General features: G+C 38.1%; 3 protein-coding genes across 4 annotated transcripts in view; 2 read left to right on the forward strand and 1 right to left on the reverse strand.

Moving 5' to 3' along the window:
• Positions 1–1572: 1572 nt before the first annotated feature.
• LOC311018317 (uncharacterized protein) lies at positions 1573–5524 on the forward strand. The gene is made up of 7 exons (XM_084017229.1): positions 1573–1778; positions 3019–3143; positions 3225–3291; positions 3657–3810; positions 4243–4385; positions 4530–4640; positions 4940–5524. The coding sequence occupies exons 1-7, from the start codon at positions 1623–1625 to the stop codon at positions 5108–5110; spliced, it is 927 nt and encodes a 308-aa protein (XP_083873355.1). The 5' UTR covers positions 1573–1622; the 3' UTR covers positions 5111–5524.
• LOC311018316 (nucleobindin-2-like) lies at positions 5222–12549 on the reverse strand. Of its 2 annotated transcripts, none has more exons than XM_084017227.1 (13): positions 12419–12549; positions 11747–11884; positions 11250–11357; positions 11027–11159; positions 10241–10344; positions 9744–9929; positions 8972–9062; positions 8622–8680; positions 8395–8487; positions 7994–8083; positions 7488–7658; positions 7022–7061; positions 5222–6596 (listed from the first exon to the last, which is right to left on the reverse strand). In XM_084017227.1, exons 2-13 carry the CDS (start codon positions 11882–11884, stop codon positions 6490–6492), a joined length of 1320 nt encoding a protein of 439 aa, XP_083873353.1. In that variant the 5' UTR covers positions 12419–12549; the 3' UTR covers positions 5222–6489. The 2 variants fall into 2 exon arrangements, with proteins under 2 accessions (XP_083873353.1, XP_083873354.1); XM_084017228.1 differs by having other exon boundaries at positions 12375–12503.
• Positions 12550–14060: 1511 nt separating this feature from the next.
• The window catches only part of pik3c2a (phosphatidylinositol-4-phosphate 3-kinase, catalytic subunit type 2 alpha), a 45272-nt gene continuing 42513 nt past the window's right edge, over positions 14061–16819 (forward strand). Inside the window, exon 1 of the mRNA XM_084018472.1 lies at positions 14061–14161. The gene's annotated coding sequence lies outside the window, so the exon portion shown is untranslated. The remainder of the gene's footprint in view (positions 14162–16819) is intronic.

Consider the following 16819-nt stretch of genomic DNA (forward strand, 5'->3'; position numbering starts at 1 on the left):
TTTAATGTCTGCCTCTTAAAGCACACTGAAGGCTAATTTCTCGTTTCGATAAGGTCTTTATAAATAACCTCTTTTATTGTCGTTATTATGATTATTATTATAATTATAATTAATCACTGGCTCCCCTTCAAATACTGCATAAGATCCTCCTCCTAACCTTCAAGGCCATCAATAATCTTGCCCCTCAGTATCTCACAGAGCTTCTTCATACAAGACACCCCCCGTTCACTCAGGTACTCCTCCTCCATCCAGCTCATCCTCCAACCTTTTTAGACAGGCCTACTCCCTTTAATTTATCTGCTCTTAGTATTTTTACTTCCCTGCTTTTATGACTGCTTGTTGATGGACTCAGTGTTTCTATTGTTGTATTTCTTGTTGTTGATTTTGTATGAAGTTTTATTTCCCTGCTTTTTTTATGGACTGAGTGCTTTATTGTTGTTTTATTTTGTAAGGTGACCTTGAGTGTCTAGAAAGGCGCCCATAAATAAAATGAATTATTATTATTATTATTATTATCAACCACTTACAATATGTGTTATTGATGTTTAATTGCACAATATGAGACTAACAGCCAACGATTAAGCATTAAATATTAGACTCACACGGGAAATCTCCTCAAACTACCTCAAAATTTGTACTTCTGACAAAAAATAAAATGGCACACCAATCCATAGAGCCACAACTGCCCTCATTATTAATCTAATGGATACTAATCATAGTCAAAAAATTTAATAATCATTTCATAAGGAACTGTCTAACTGAAGAATTATTTCCTGGTAGACTAAACAGAAATGACAGAAATCAAATGAGGTAATAGGACAATTAATAGACTAAGAACAATATATCCTCCCTATACCACCCAAATCAAAAGAAACACTTCAAAATCATGAACAACATTTATCCCTCTAAGGAATTGCTTAAAATACGTTACAACTTTGATGACCTGTGCTCACTTTGTGAGAATGTTGAAACTATAGACCATGTATTTTTATCATGCCATATTGTAGAGACATTTTGGTTTGATATTCACAACTGGACAAAAAAAAAAAAAAAAAGAGAAGAAAACAAAGAAAAAAGAAAATGTCATAATTTCCAGCTGCTATTTCTAAACATGATATAACATTTGATATGACCTTGCAAAACAAAAATGATGAACGTTGCTGTTATGTAATTCTGTATCTTGCAGTAAGTAATCCCCCAAATGTGTTTTCATAAGTGAATTTAAAATATACTTGAAATCTTTAAAAAATACGAAAGGAACCAAAGCACAACGTTTGTATAACGTTATAAAATAATTTCCCACTGATCTAAATGGCAGCTAACACAGAACTAAGCGTCCCCCCCTTGTACAATATGTATGATTGATATGATATGATTTATTTTGTTTCTTGTCATTCTGTTAATCCTATTTTATAATTATTATATTTTTACGTCATTCATTTTAGGAAACTCCGTAGACACTTTTTAGACACTTTTTTAGACACTTTGTAACATTATCTTTTTTTTAACTAACCGGCATGCATTGTGCGGCGATCACGGACGATCGATTCTGCGCAGGAATGTCTCATCTCGAACAAACCTTCTGCTTCACTGCATAAGAGACCCGTTTTGGAGCTTTTAAAATGAGCATCCCGGTGGTGGACTTCAGCGCATACAGCCTGAGCGAGGAGGAAGATGTTGCTGACGAGCAGATGCACAACTTGAGTAAACAGTTTGAAGTAGCTTTTACCGAAGTTGGTTTCGCTTATCTGCAAAACACCGGGATCACTCAGGAGGAGGTGAGCCACTGTGGAAGTTTGAGGGGAAGAAGTAGGCTATTGTTATATAAGTCAAAGTGTTGAGTGTCAAAAATACGTTTTAATGTTGTTGTGCCCTTGGGTTTACGTTTCTGCTACACACTAGATGTTAAGGTTGTGCTCATTTTAACTCCTACTGTTGGGTAGTAGTTACATTTACAGTTAGGCCATAGGAATACAGTAAACGTCACTGTCATGTGACAACCACGTGACTCTTATATGTCAACGTTTCAGGAAGTGGTAGCTTCGAGCTTGTTTTAAAATAGTTTATTTAGCTAAAATCATCACATTTGGAGATGCATTTTCACATTGTCTGTATTATACTGTCTCGACCACATCTATCTACCATGTTGTGTCTTGTATCTTGTGATGTTGTTTGAGTTGTTTTAACTATGCCCACCCTTTTGAGAATTACCCCTTGGAGATAAATACATTTTTTTAGTTGAATTCAAAATAGTGGAGTAGAAGTATATAGTTCCATAAAAGGGAACTACTCCAAGTATCTTGGATATGTACTTAAGTTCACAGTGAGGTGCTTTAACTTCAACTAAGGATTTAGATTACCTCATGTGATTTAAAATGCTGAATGCCTTCTTTGCATCTTTTTTTGCCATAGACCATCAGTCGCTTACATCAAATATTGGATAGAAACGGTTAAAAGTAGTTCTATCTACTGATGTCAGGTTGTAAATAATTCTAACTAAAATGTTGTGCTAATGTGATGGAAGGACATCTAATGCAAATAAAAATAAACAGTGGGTTAGTTACTTTTTTTCTTTTGAATCCAGAAAATCTGTCCAAATTAATTGCAACCACGGCATCATTTCCGCAGATTAGAATGTCAGCAGGGGCTTGTAAATCCATGAGGGGACAAATGAGAAGTGGACAGAATCAATCTGGCATGGAAAAGGCAGGGGAATACACTTGCAAAATCAATATCTGATTGTAATTAAGGAAAAACAGAGAAAGTAAAAGAAAGGAGACACGTCATCCCTAATTTTATCACAAACATTCAAAATCAGCAAGGTTGGTCATGCATTGTTTTCGCTGGGCAGGAAGCGGATACAAAGTTATAATCAGAAAAGTAACTAAAGCCGTCAGATAAATGTAGTGAAGTAAAAATTGCAATATTTACCTCTGAGTAAAAGTTATGTAACATGAAAAGTACAAGTACCTCAAATCTGTTCTTAAGTACTCAAATAAAAAGGCTTGTTATGTATAGGTGGATCGTGTTATGGCCATATCCAAGACATTCTTCCTGCAGCCAGATGAAATGAAACGACCCTTCAGCAAGAAAAGCTTTGCTAACAATTGCAACCATGGCTGGGTTTGTCTGGAAACTGAGAGGTGGGAATGATAGAAATGAACACAACACACATTATCATCATCATCATTATATCATTATAAATGGAAATAACTGTTTTTCAGGTTGAATCCAAGTCGCCCCGTAGACCTAAAGGAGGCATTCAACGTTTCGTCTCTTCATCCTGATATTGTAATGATTCATTCTCAAAGTTTGACTTCTAACACACTTCTAAGTTTCACCTCTCATCCAAGACACAGATATGTCATTATCAGCACAAATAAGAAACAGGAATGATGTGTTTGAGGTCATTTAGAAACAGTTTCCTCATCACGTGTTCACCAGAGAGCAGAGTCAAGTCAGTTTTATTTATATAGTCCATTATCACATCACAATTGATATGGTATATCATACCCTCTATCCTCACATTCTTTAAAGTGTCTGTATGTATTTAATGATGAGAACAGCATATAAACAATTTTTTTTTTTACTTTCAAATATCAACATCAGTGTCAGTCTTAGAAATCCAGTATCAATGAATTTCTCTTCTGCTGTAGAAATGGCCATCAGGTGCTGTAAAAGGGTTCAAGGAGATCCAGACATCTTTCTTCCTCCGCTGTAAAGAGCTGAGTCTGCGGGTGCTGAGGGTGCTGGCCCACAGTCTGGATCTGGACCCGGAGGTGTTCCTGAGCGCGCACCGTTTAATAGGAAGTATGTACGCTTCACAGTCAACGAGTCTCCATGAGCTCATATATGTGGCAACGCTGATCTTTTGTTTATCTACATGGAGTCCTCTGAGCGGGTGTTGACATGTCACATTCACAAACATTCCTTGCTTAAAAAAAAAACTTAATTGAAGTCACACGCAGCCTACATGTGAGGCATGTCTTCTGTCAGGTTACTTATGTCATAAGATATCAATGGATCACAGATATCAATGGATTTGAAGATTATTATTGATCAGTAATAGGAGACAGACAACCACTGTCTCAATCAACATTAGGCAAACTGACCTTTATAGTTTTTCAGAGAACAAAGAAAGTGATCATTGGTTAGCATGTGTACATATAGACAAAGGATACTTTGAAGTCATCTAAATTGATCATGAACACAACTGAAAGCAGCTGTTTTTGTGTCTCCTAGCTGATGAGAATGGATCGACACTGCGGCCTCTGTACTACCCACCAGTAAACCATGAGAAAGTGAAGGAGGGTCAGATACGATGTGGAGAGCATTCAGACTACGGAAGCGTCACCCTGTTGTTCAGCAGCTCTGCGGGTCTGCAGGTGACACAAATGCTGACAAACTACATTCGCCTCTTACCCTTTGTCTTTAAAGTCGAGGATTAGCAAGTGTGATGCTTGTGTTGGTATTTGTTACTCATAAAAAGACATCTTCAGGCATGTAATCTACCCGATTGTCTTGTTCAGGTGCGTAGACGTTCAGGTGAATTCATCCCTGTTCCCGTCGTCCCCGGAGCCGTCCTCCTCAATATCGCTGACCTAATGCAGCGCTGGACCAGCGATCATTTGGTCTCGGTGGTGAGTAGAGAGGACCTATCTGAATGAATTTAACTGTTTGTTTAAAAAAAACATATCTGGAGTATAATTCTAAAAAGGACACAAGCATTTGCATGGGGCTTAATAAGACATAATCAAGGTCTAACTGGTTTACAGGATGTCCCCGGCAGCCATGGTGCTTGATAGAATTATAAAGGCTTATTCACAAATGTTGGGAGGATACAAATCCCAGCATAACTAGAACTATGAAATGAGAATAGTGCTTATGTTCAGAATAAATTCATACATCATTAATGACAGTTTGGTTGTGTGATCCACAGGTCCACAGAGTTTTGCTGCCCCCTGTTGGAGACTCCAGCACACATCAGTCTCTGGCCTTCTTTGTCCAGCCGGATGATGAGGCGCTGATCACCTGCTGCGATGGCTCCAACAAATATCCCCCAATTACATCAGGCGGTTACCTCATGGAGCGGCTCAAAACCATCTATTAAAAAACTGAATATATACCCATCAATGCATGCAAACACACTACATTTTAAATATGATTTTTTTTTTCTATAATCAGTGAGCCAATGTGCATGACTAAAAGAAGAGACAGAACCTGCAAGCTCATTCATTTTATTGTCCACATTCAAACCTTGTACAACAGTTTCATGAATTCCTCACACAGGGCGTTGGGTGGTGGACAGATATAACTGCCTTTTTGAAAGGGATGTAACATAAACCCATCACTGGTACCTCAATTATTCAGAAGATTAACTATCTTTGAGTACTTATTCTATCTCTGATCTGTTGTATGAATCTATAATCAAACAGTTTTGATGTTATGACTTTCCTCAGTAAGTTTCCCATCTCCTTTGATGGAGACAAGGCCAAACTTAATTTACAGTGGGGTAGAGAATAAATACACTAAAAAATATTCCATTGTGAAAAAATACACAAATTTACTGACACACAAACTCACTGTACACATACAGCCACTTTAGAATCCTTGTAGTCGTCACTAACACCAGCACAATTATATTAAATTAAAATAATTTAATGATTTAAATAATTTAAATACATAATTGTGTAACTTGATCTGTAAACTAAATATGTTCTTCAATCATCTGGTCCACAGGATATATGAGTTTTATGTATCAACTCTGTAAAAAAATAAAAAAGCAAACAAAAAGTTTGGCTGGAGAGAATTGTGGGTAATTGTCACAGTCTGGAGTACACCATGTTGAAACATGGTGAAATTAAAAGTTATGAAAGATAGAACAATATTTTATGGACCCAGCACATTGAGTACTATATATTATTCATATATTAATTTACTAATTGAAAAATATAAATAGGACCATTTCATTTTTTAGCCAGCAGCACTACATAAAGATACGTTTCTGACATTAGTTTTTATGAAATAATCATCCCTCTTTAATAGAATACATCTTTTTCAAAGTATTTTTTCTACGAGACAATATCAGTGCCAATGAACTACAGTGTGCACTAAACAAAACATTCACTTTTCAGGCCAAAATCCCCTCCCGCCACTCACTTTTGACCTCAAATCACTTCCAATGGAGAACAGAGTCCTTGCTGAGGTAAAAGTTCAAAATTAAAAAACAAAAAAGGGTCGATCACGACAAAAACTGGACCAGTTCCACATTTTGGATTTATGCAATTATACACTCAGTATAATTGGGACGGACACAACACTCTGAAATCAGATTTTCCTATTTGCACTTAATATTTAGGCCTATTTTCAAGTCAATTGTCAAGTGGTTTTCTAATCATAAACAAAAATTAAAAATTGCAATCGAAGGGCAAACACAAAACACACTCATGCTCACTGGCATTCATACAGCATCCACATTACTGGGGCCCGCTAAGACTGTCCTGCCATGGCTGCCTCTTGCTGGTGGTGACCAGGAGGCAGTGGTTGACTGTTTGCTTGTACAACTGGTGCTGGTTCACCTTCAGCTACAGCTGGCTCTGCAACAGAAAGTCATAGTGGAACAAGTTGATGAGTTGCATTTACTTGATTGTGAAGCTAATGGTGAAATTGTATATAAGGATACGTCTCCCTGCTCTTTTGCAGTTTCTGCTGAGATTTTGAGTCCTTTTTGGATGATACTACTGGGGGGCACAGAAGAAATATTTCATTCTGAAACACATGACCTTAAACGCCACAGAGTTTAAAAAGCCTCATACTAGTGACTAAAAGTCAGGATCTCTTGCTTGCTGCTTTGATTGTTACCATTCATTTTTATGGTCTCCTGTAGGTTCCCAAAATGAATAGAAGTGCTAAAGAAATGGCAGGAACACCTTTCATTGTGTGTATTACTGTAAAAGCCTACATTCAGTGTCAACTCTTTGGCTAACTAGCGTTTAGAAAACGATCGTAATGCGATACTTACGTTTGACCTCGGCTTTTATCCTTTCCATTTCTACTACAGCCTGAGGAGAGCAAACAAGATGGAAAACATTAGAGCATCACAAAATATGCAGGAGCCTCCACTTGGTTCATTAACACAACTGTACCCTAACCGCACATTGTCACAGTTTGACATGCCATGATAGAAATAGCTTGCTCTGATATGCCCACTGCATCTCAAAATTGGCAGCAATAAATGGTGCTGTACGTGCACAGTATCTACAGGATACAATGACCTTTGGATGCGGCTAAACGGTGCTGCTACATGGAAGTGTTTCTCATGCTAACAAATCAATTCAAAAATGTATTAAAATCAATTGAACATTGGGTTACTGTGTGGATATTACTCCATCTACTGCACCTGTCAAGTCACTGAAGACTATTCAGGGAAGAAAACCCTGATTCATGACTGTCTTTCCCCTTTAAATAGTGTGTTTTCTTTAGTTTACCTGCTGTAGCCCCAACTTCTGAGCATTCAGTTCTTCCTGTTTCCTTTCCAGCTCATCCCTCTGCATCTGCAGCTCCACTGCTTTCTTCTTGATGTCATTCTCCTCATTGACAAGTTGCTGTTCATACACTCTCAACTCTTCGTCAGTGTAAACAGGGTTTTGATCTAAAGTCTGTGAAGGACAGGGAATTATAGGATGTAATTCATTTAATAAATAATAGGATGCATTTCTGATGATAAAACATAACAACAAATTGTGTCACATGGTGGCTGATTTTGTCTTAAATAGGGAATCTGCAACGGTTTACTACCTTTCATTTGTACGACTTTAAAGAGACAGCAGCTCTCCAACTGACGATTAGTTCAATGTCATATTGATAAAATACACTGACATGACAGCGGGCCGACCACATTTTGACTTAACTCTCTAAACATCATCCTCTCAAAAGAAAACTTATATTTCTCTCAGTCATTCTAACAGACATTTCTATATAATCTAGCTCTTACCTCCCACTCTTCTTTCTCCTGGAAATCATCCTTCTTAGTGGCAGCCAAGAACTCACTCATTGATACAAGTCTGTCTTTATTGGCATCCACCTGAACATCACAACACATGAAGCAGCTTTAATCAACATACGGGTCAATAAATGGTCTTCCAAGATTAATTGTTGGCCAGAGGACTGTCTTGACCTTTCAACTCCCTGCTAAAGCACTGCCTCCGTCATTGTTTAGGAGGGGGAATGCACTTGAAGTTATGTTCTGTCTAAATTCCAATAGAAAAGGGCTGTATCGTTTTACTGACTGCACTTAAAGGATGCCATATCATTTAAGGGGCATGATGAGAGCTGGTCATTACTGTATCAGTATAGCACAAGAGAAGTTCCCAATCTGTTATTGTTGTGTCTCACCTCATTCAGAACGTGTTCTCTCATTCTTAGTCTCTCTTCCTCCATACGAACCATGTCGTCTTCTTCATTTCCTGCGTTGTACACCTTTTCCAGCTTCAACAGGCATAGAGATGCAGATTTTACCTCAAAAGCTTCTACATATATGTGTATATATATATATATAAAGTATATTACATTATCCTAAAACATCCAGAACCAGTTGGACATAAATACATTCAAATAAATACCTCTTTAGTGAAGAGAGCTTCAAGCTCGTTCTCATCGAAGAAGCCATCTCCATTGCTGTCTGAAATACAAAACAAATGGCTGGAATGAACACGTCATTTCATCCAAAGGTAAGTGTTGTCACAGGTAAATCAGATTAATATTATGTCAACAGTGTGTTAGGATATATGGTGCTCATTGGATCAAACACTTTCAGGCACACATTTCCCTTTTTTGATGAAAGAAGACTTGTCACTAGATTGAAAAATCACAATTAAATTCTAATTTCCAACAGTATTTAGAGAGAGAACAGTGGAAACCCCAGATAAGCGTTAGTTGTTCTTGACTATTTAGACATAAGGTTTCTGGTTACCGTGGATCTTGAAGAAGGTCTTGGGATCAAAGTTATCCGGATCCAAGCCGTCCGACTCCTGCCACACCTCCTTCAGCTGGTCTTCACTCCCCTGCACACAAACACACAGTAGTAGGTGTCAGCTCATCTTCAAGCACTTCACCTCACAATTTCCATAAGGTTTTCTACCTCACTATACTGTACTGTATTTTGTGGTTTGATCATTTATCAACCCGCCTGTAGGAGCCACCTTTTAAGTTAGCGTCTTCTGCAAGTTTTATTTTGACCACAAGGGTGCAGTACCTTTTTCTTTTGTTTGTTTGACACCCAGCAGCGGTCCAGCTGCCTAAAATGAGTGGTGATTAGTTTAAGTGGGATGGTGATGATGGGTTTACACAGTTCTTACCGACAGCCAGAGGAAAGCCAGGAACTTTTCTGTTTGTTAATAACCTTTTTTGTTGCATAAATGGGAACATCACCCAAAGAGACCAACCTTGCACAACCATATTTTTTCTTTTCTTTTTTCCTCTGAACTCGAGTAAAGTTTGTCCTCAAACCACCATCAGGTGACTGAAGAGTTTTTGTTTTTAGATAGTCACCACACCGCCTATGACAAGTTAAATAAAACCTGCTAAACAAAATTCCAATGTTTCCCAAGTTATGGAATTAGTACCTTACATTCAAATAATCAACTAATAAAAAAAAATGAAAATAACAATTCTTACTCCTACTTTACAAAATGAGTTGTAATCTCTATTTGCGTCAACAAACTTCATGAGAGCAGGAGTCTTACAGGGTGGTTAACTCTTGGATGGTCGGCATGTTTCTTTCTCATCTCCTCATAGTGCTGCTCCTCTGCCTTGCGTTCCTCCTCACTCATGGTCTTCAGACGCTCACTCCTCTCATGTGCTTTCATCATCTCATACCTCTTGAACTCGTCGTGGCGGTCCTTGTCAAAGTTCTCCAGGTCTACAGTCGCCTAAAAATTAAAACAAAAAGTTTGGGAAGAGAGAATTCACACCTGGATTTCTACCTCTGTTCTGCTGCCCTTCAAAGCCACTCAGCAGCAGTAATAGCCCGGGTACTGAAACAGACAGTCCTTATGTAAATCTTTATTCTATAGCCCTGTCGGTACTCACCTGCTAAACAGTATATAGAAAGGTTATGGCTGTTGGTAAATGCAAGTGTCAAAGTCCCACAGCATTAATAGTAAATAATGACACCAAACACAACTCCAGAAAATATTGTCAGGACTGACATTACATTACATTTACATAAATTGTAATGTACCGATTGGATGAGGCGGTCCAGGTCCTCCACCTCAAAAGTGCTGGGATTCTGGTGGTTGAGATGCTCAAACTGTTTCAGCAGGAACTGGTGGTCTATTGTCCGGCCTGCATGGAAGCGGATAATGAAACTGTTTTATTTAACTGTAAAAAAAGTTAGATCAAGTGTTTTGCAGTTGCAGGAACTTAAAATGTGATACAGATATTTTACTTTTTAGACTGTGTGTAAACAAAGAGAGATTGCATCATTCAGCTCATTGGTTGCTCTTTCCCATGTGTGTCCCAATTAGATTTTGTGCTTCAGTAGCTTAGCATATAACTGACAGGCAAGCAGTTATAATGTCACAGTTTACTTAAGTTTCAGCTCAAATGTACACTGGACGAGTTAAATAAGAGTAAATTAATTTCTAAGCACAATGGTGAGGGATTCTCTGCACTTGGACACCACCTCTGAAATGTTTCTACACATTTTGCCTGACTTGCACCATATTTCTTAATGTCTCTGACCATTATGTTTTTAATGTGATGTGATGCGACTTCGACCTGTACTTCTGGTTTTTAAATTACACTTAATTTCTGTTTGCAGAACGTTTCATCCAGCAGCACACACTGGCCAGTGTAAGAAACTGTTAGCTGAAGTAAGTGCTGTATTACATCATGTTCCTGTGTTTAAGAGCCACATCCTATCTTCAATGTGTCAAGTGCTGATGTGTATTACAAAACTTCTTGTGAAACTTCAAGAAGCACAAGTTTGTGAGTGACACATCAGCAAGACACGATGCTTACGTACCGTCCCCCCTCTGGATGTCATGTTTGGCTCTGATGAGCATCCGCAGCCTGCCCATCTCCTCCCTCTTCAACTCGTCCAGCTTCGTCCGGAAATTGTGGTGGACAAAGTCCAGCTCTTTGGAAAGTTTGCCTTGCTGCAAGCAGAGAATCAATACGCCACGGTTCACCAAAAAGTGATCATGTCAACAAAGAACTTGGCATGTTTAGTGCACCTGCAGACATACCTTGATGTCATCCATGTTGGTATTTTTTAGCTTTTCTCTGAAGTGGGGGTCTTTCTCAAGGTACTCAATGACTTCCCTGAGGTAGCGGTCATAGTGCAGCCCGGTCTCCTGAAGAACAAGCCAAAGCACACATTAGTGTCGATAGAGGACTAATATAAATTCTCCAGGTAAACTGAATTTGACTTGTTAATATCCAACTTGACTTAGAGACGTTACAGAAAACTTCTGTCTCGCATAACTCTTACTAAAAAAAGGGTGGCAACTAATATTACTCTTGTTTGTTTTGAGCAAATACAAAAAAAACTAAAATATGCTGAATATAATTTTCCAGTCCACCTTTTACCCACAAGCAGGTTTACTTTCATTGTGAAACACCCTTTGCTGAGACACTATACGCCCAAATGATTCCCTACTTGGGATGATTGAGAGGTATTTGGTGTAATTAGCTGTAAGACCCAGAATTAAATGTAATATTACGGTCTATGACACGGACTCACAGCGCTCTGTGGTGGCTCCAGATCCTCCTCTTGAGCCTTTTCGTTGGTCTTGTCCACACTGATAGGGACTGACTGGATACACAGCCACAGACTCAGCAGTAACAGCCCACAGTGGGCCATGGCTTCACCCCTCACCATCTGGTTAGGTTCACAAATGAGGAAAAAGTGTCCAACCAAGCTAACAACCAATACAGTGCGGACAGGTGCTTTATCTTTACAAAAAACATTCTTCATTCCTAAATAACTGCAAAAAGGGCACAAATCACAACTTCAACTGGGATAATTTGGGATGAGGCTATGCAAGTTTGTTTGTAATCTCAAGCAACTCCCCAACACAAAGGACCACAACACACGTGGTTAGTGGATAAAGGACCAACAAGCTAACATCAAGACAATTCCGCTATCACATCCATATCAATTTAAAGAGTGTTGCCAACCTGCAACTCGTGTTTCATAATGAACACAAATGCTAACGGTATCAAAAAATAGCTTCTTTCGCAAAGACGGTTGCCAGTTAATTACTTCCCAGCTGTAGAAAGGCTACAACCGGAGACACATGATGTATTTAATTGCAATAATGAATGACATTTCGTGTAAAAATAACATGTACATGTAAACTAACACTTACTTTGAGCTCTTTTTTTTTCTTTTTACTCTTTACCGCGCTCTTACCGTTTAGTTTTCCTCAAAGTGCCTGAGCTTCTCTGGAGCTTGTTTACAGCTGTCATCCACCACCAATGCGAGCCTCCTGTGGCCACAACCTAAGGCAGAAAAAAGGTTGTGATCTCCATGGCAACGCCCCGCCTTCGATGCTTCTGATTGGAGAGATAAAACTAAACTTTCTTTGTGAAACAGTCGCGTTGAGAGCTGATTGGGCGCTCAACCTGTCAGTCAAAGTGTATCACAGTGTCAACCCATGGCTTAAGGTGCGTTGAGACAAACTGTACGTGGCGATCATGAATCCCCGACATGGGCGGAGTTAGTGGTCGATGTAAGAATCATTAGTATTCATATTTTAAAACCGGATTAAACATACCTAACATATCACGACAGCAGAGGTCCAGTGAATATTCAATGAACGGAGATGGAAAATATTTAGCATTGATTTGAGTGATTTCCTCGGCACATTTGGGCCAAAATTGTTTTTACGTTGTCCAAAAGCCCATATAAAAATCTAGATTTAAAAATACGCATTTTGTGTGCTGTGTATGTATGTATTCTGAGTTTATTATCGCATCATTTATATCGTTTATTATTTCTCTTCTATTCTGACGACTCCATCTAAAAACAGACCTGATGTAAAGATAATAGTAGCCGACTATTGTAGCAGTAAATATAAAGGTGGGTTATTTTCTCTCTCTAGTGAAACATTTTAATGGAGAAACCAAGGAAAATAAATTATTCACCAGAAAATGATGAGCAAATAAATAATGCTTAAAAATGGTAGAGGCCCCAAATAATATTTTTTTTCTGACAAAAGAAAAGTGTTACATTAAGCCCCACTTTCAGATTGCAAATAACATCACACACCCAGCACATTTTACTAGAAATAAGTATTAAGAAAGCAAAAAAAGATCCTATAACAAGTAAAGGTCCTGCAATAATAACGCTACTCAAGTGGTATTATCATCAAAATGTTCTCATAATCTAGCAGAGTGCCCACTGTGCTTGTTATACAATAACAATTGAAACTTTGTTTTGGATTTTTATTTATCACTGATTAAATCATCTGCATTTGAATGTGGTGTTCATTCAAATGAATGTAATTAAGTACATCTACTCAAGTTCTGTACTGTTGTGAAGTTTTGAGGTATTTAAATTTGACTTTGACTGATTCAGATCATTGATACAACATATAAATCAACTAATAATGTATGATGTGTTGTTATAGGTGAATATGCCTGCAGGGTATACAGTGATGCTTACACCTTAATGCATCAGAAATGATAATTCAGTGATATATTATTCTGACATGATCCATTCTGCATAATGAATAATTTTACTTTTGCTACTTTAGGTATATGTTATTGCTCTTACTTTATTAAAAGTAGGACTTTTACGTGTATCAGAGTAACGTTATTTCTACACTGGTATTGCTACTTTATTTTAAATATCTGAGTACATTGCTGGTGGCGTTGTAATATTGTAATGTTGCATTAAACACGTTGAACTTCTGCTGAACTCTTTTGAATTCACTAAGTTTTTTTTCGACACTACATTCTTTATTCCACACGGTGGCACTGCTTTCCCATTTAATCTTTCACAAAGTGACTCGGCCAAGCAGAAACGCTATCCGTCGGTGTCCAACCAAAAGTCTATCCAACCACCTCAACAGGAACTGACGTCGCGTCGGTGCAAGTGGATGGAAAAATGCAGCTGCAGGAAAAATGGCTCCAAACACCGCACCGCTAAAAGGTAATAAAGGATATTTGTTTTTACAGTAAATGTCTGCGTATTAAAGTTTTAGTTTGTAGTTGCCTGACATCGGTGGTTGCGTCTCCGTAGCATCCGGCCGTTTCCCGTATGACAAAACCTTCTTCCTTGTTGTGGGTACTTGGCAGGACCAAAGCAGTTGCCTAGGTACTTTTAAATTCATAAATCAGTGCCCCTCAAAGTACGGAAGAGTCATGTAAGTTATCGCTATGTTGCTAAATCCAGTTTCGGTTTATGTCTCCGAGCGACATGGCTGCCTTTTCGCGTAATGTTACCGTTTAGCGGCTAACGTAGCATCCAACAAAGTCAAAAGTTAAAAGTTCCAACGGCAAAAGTATCAAGAAGTGGCATTTGATCCGGCTAGCCCACTGGGTTAGCTTGATCCCTTTCGTATGATTCGCCGTTGTCTCATTTTAACAACTAAGTAGGTTGGATTTTTAAGTTGTGTAACGTTGCAGTGTGAGGAAAAACAAACGTGCACGTCTTGTGAACGATTCACAACGCATCATTTGTTGTCAGGTGAGCATCAGCCGACAGGTTAGCTAGCTAGCAGATACGTTAGTCTACCGCTACGTATGTCATGGCCCAAAAACTATGTAGAGTTGCTCTGTTGCGTTAGCGACCCACAGGCTGTGTCAATTGAATTTCTTGAATGTCTTCCAAAATGTGAGTATACACTCTACAATATCCCACTGTTAACCGTCAACACTTCGGATCAGATGAAACACAGTGTTCCCCTCACAGTCATTCAAGGGATCGTTTCCATTTTAGCTAATTAAAATGCAAGGATTAACATTATATAGTCTGAATAACAAATTTACAAGTCCCCTTTGACATGGCAACTAACTGGAGAAGAACCTCACACACTGCTGTGAACAAAGCAGGAATTCAAACGGAATAGGAACTGCTGTATAGTGATTGCATGTTACTCTGCTTGTGACCATCACCAACTGTGCAATTCTGTGTTGGGTTAATGGTCTTACAGTTGAAAAGGGTTAGTTTGCAGGTGTTGTTACTTTGCATGCATTTGTAAAAATAAGCATAGGATATGGTTGTCAGTATTAACAGTGGACCTGTCAGGTTTTGCTTCTTTTGGTAGACGTAATGTTTTGCAGGCGAGCCTCAGTAAAAGACAAATCTATAAACCTTGACCTGGTTACTTATTTTCCTTTTTAAAAGATGTTGTCCTGAACTTTGATCAGCTATACAGTGTATTGTTGTCACTTTTACACACATATTGGCAAAACTCTCACACAGTCCCATTAGTTCAAGATTGGTTCACAATTTTTAAAAACATTTATAAAACGATAGTCCGGTGCCCATATCAACACTGAAATAGGTTTTGCTTACATCATTCATCCTCTCCTAACATGCTTTCAGGCTTTGTTCTGTGCAAAAATGTTTTCCACAGTTTATCTGAAGCAAGATATATTTTCCATAGTTAGTCATTTTAGTATAACATTTCTTTCCCTGAGAATAATACAAAACAGTGTTTGCATATATTGTTTTTATACTAAAACAATTGTATCTTTGGAAGATTCATTTGACTTTGCATTAGATCTACTTTGGGATGTATTTCTGCACAGAACAAGGAATGTGGATTTTTGTCCCCCCCCATCACTTGCACTGAAATTGCTTGAAAAAGGATGTAGTATAGGAGGAATGACTCCAGAAAACAACACCTGTTGCAACGTTCATATGGGCACCGAACTGTTGTGTGAGAACAAGCTTGTACATTTTAGAAGCTATTCTTTAATAACTCATTTTAATGGAAATCCCAAAGTTTCAGAAGATACCAAATATGTCTGAAGTTTGGCAAAAAATATTTATAAAAAAATTCTAAAATATGTAGAACATTTAATGGAATGGTGCTGCCAATAAAAACATAAAATCTATGGTTTGATTATATTTCAACTTAATTTAGTTTCATTGATAATCTGGAACAAGCTGATATAGAATATATATGTGAGGCAGTTAGATAGGTAGAATACAAAGATTGTACAACCATAAACCTACCTAAAGGACAGTTTTAAGTAAACTATATGTTAAGGGGTTAAAGAAAACATGACGGTAGAAACTTGGTGAAACAATTAAGCAAATGATCTGGGAATTCTCCAGTCTCCCCAGTCCACATTGTTATTGTGACGTCTGCATCTTCCAATCTTTTCACTCAATCAAGTTTTTTCACTGGAGGCTTAAGGCTCGATTTGCTGTTGTCTTGTTAACGGTAGTAATGTCGCATTGAATTAAGCTCTTACAGGACTGGAGCTCGGCCATCGTTTGCCACGGTGCAGTGCAGTAGACTATTTGTCTTGGCTGCAGTTGGCATTTCCCCATAAGTGGGGCTTACCTCCTTTGTATGTCTCCTTTTGCCATATATGGATTTTATGCATATGGATATCTTGATTCAGGATTTTCTGTGTTTAGATGTGTTTGTAGTTATTTTCATATAGTTTGAGTCCTTCTGAATCTCCTTTGTTAAAACATCCTATTTCCCTTTTGTCAGCCTTTCTTGTTTTTGAACTACTGCAAATTAGATTATCTGCCAAATCGACAATTATCTACAGTGCAAACCAGTGAAAACCCCCAAGACTAATGTTTATGAACTGTAATCTTATTATGTGGTTTCTAAAACCCAGT

This window comes from Eutrigla gurnardus (assembly GCF_963514095.1).
Source record: "Eutrigla gurnardus genome assembly, chromosome: 9".
NCBI lineage: Eukaryota > Metazoa > Chordata > Actinopteri > Perciformes > Triglidae > Eutrigla > Eutrigla gurnardus.

Excerpts from the sequence above, each read along its gene's own strand:
- LOC311018317 (XM_084017229.1), top strand. The coding sequence starts at position 1,623 with ATGAGCATCCCGGTGGTGGACTTCAGCGCATACAGCCTGAGCGAGGAG. Across the intron at positions 3,292-3,656 it reads CGTCTCTTCATCCTGATATT|AAATGGCCATCAGGTGCTGT; the intron begins GTAATGATTCAT and ends CTTCTGCTGTAG. Across the intron at positions 4,641-4,939 it reads GCGATCATTTGGTCTCGGTG|GTCCACAGAGTTTTGCTGCC; the intron begins GTGAGTAGAGAG and ends TGTGATCCACAG.
- LOC311018316 (XM_084017227.1), bottom strand. The coding sequence starts at position 11,884 with ATGGTGAGGGGTGAAGCCATGGCCCACTGTGGGCTGTTACTGCTGAGT. Across the intron at positions 8,084-8,394 it reads GAGAACACGTTCTGAATGAG|GTGGATGCCAATAAAGACAG; the intron begins GTGAGACACAAC and ends TGTGATGTTCAG. Across the intron at positions 7,659-7,993 it reads AGGAGAAAGAAGAGTGGGAG|ACTTTAGATCAAAACCCTGT; the intron begins GTAAGAGCTAGA and ends TGTCCTTCACAG.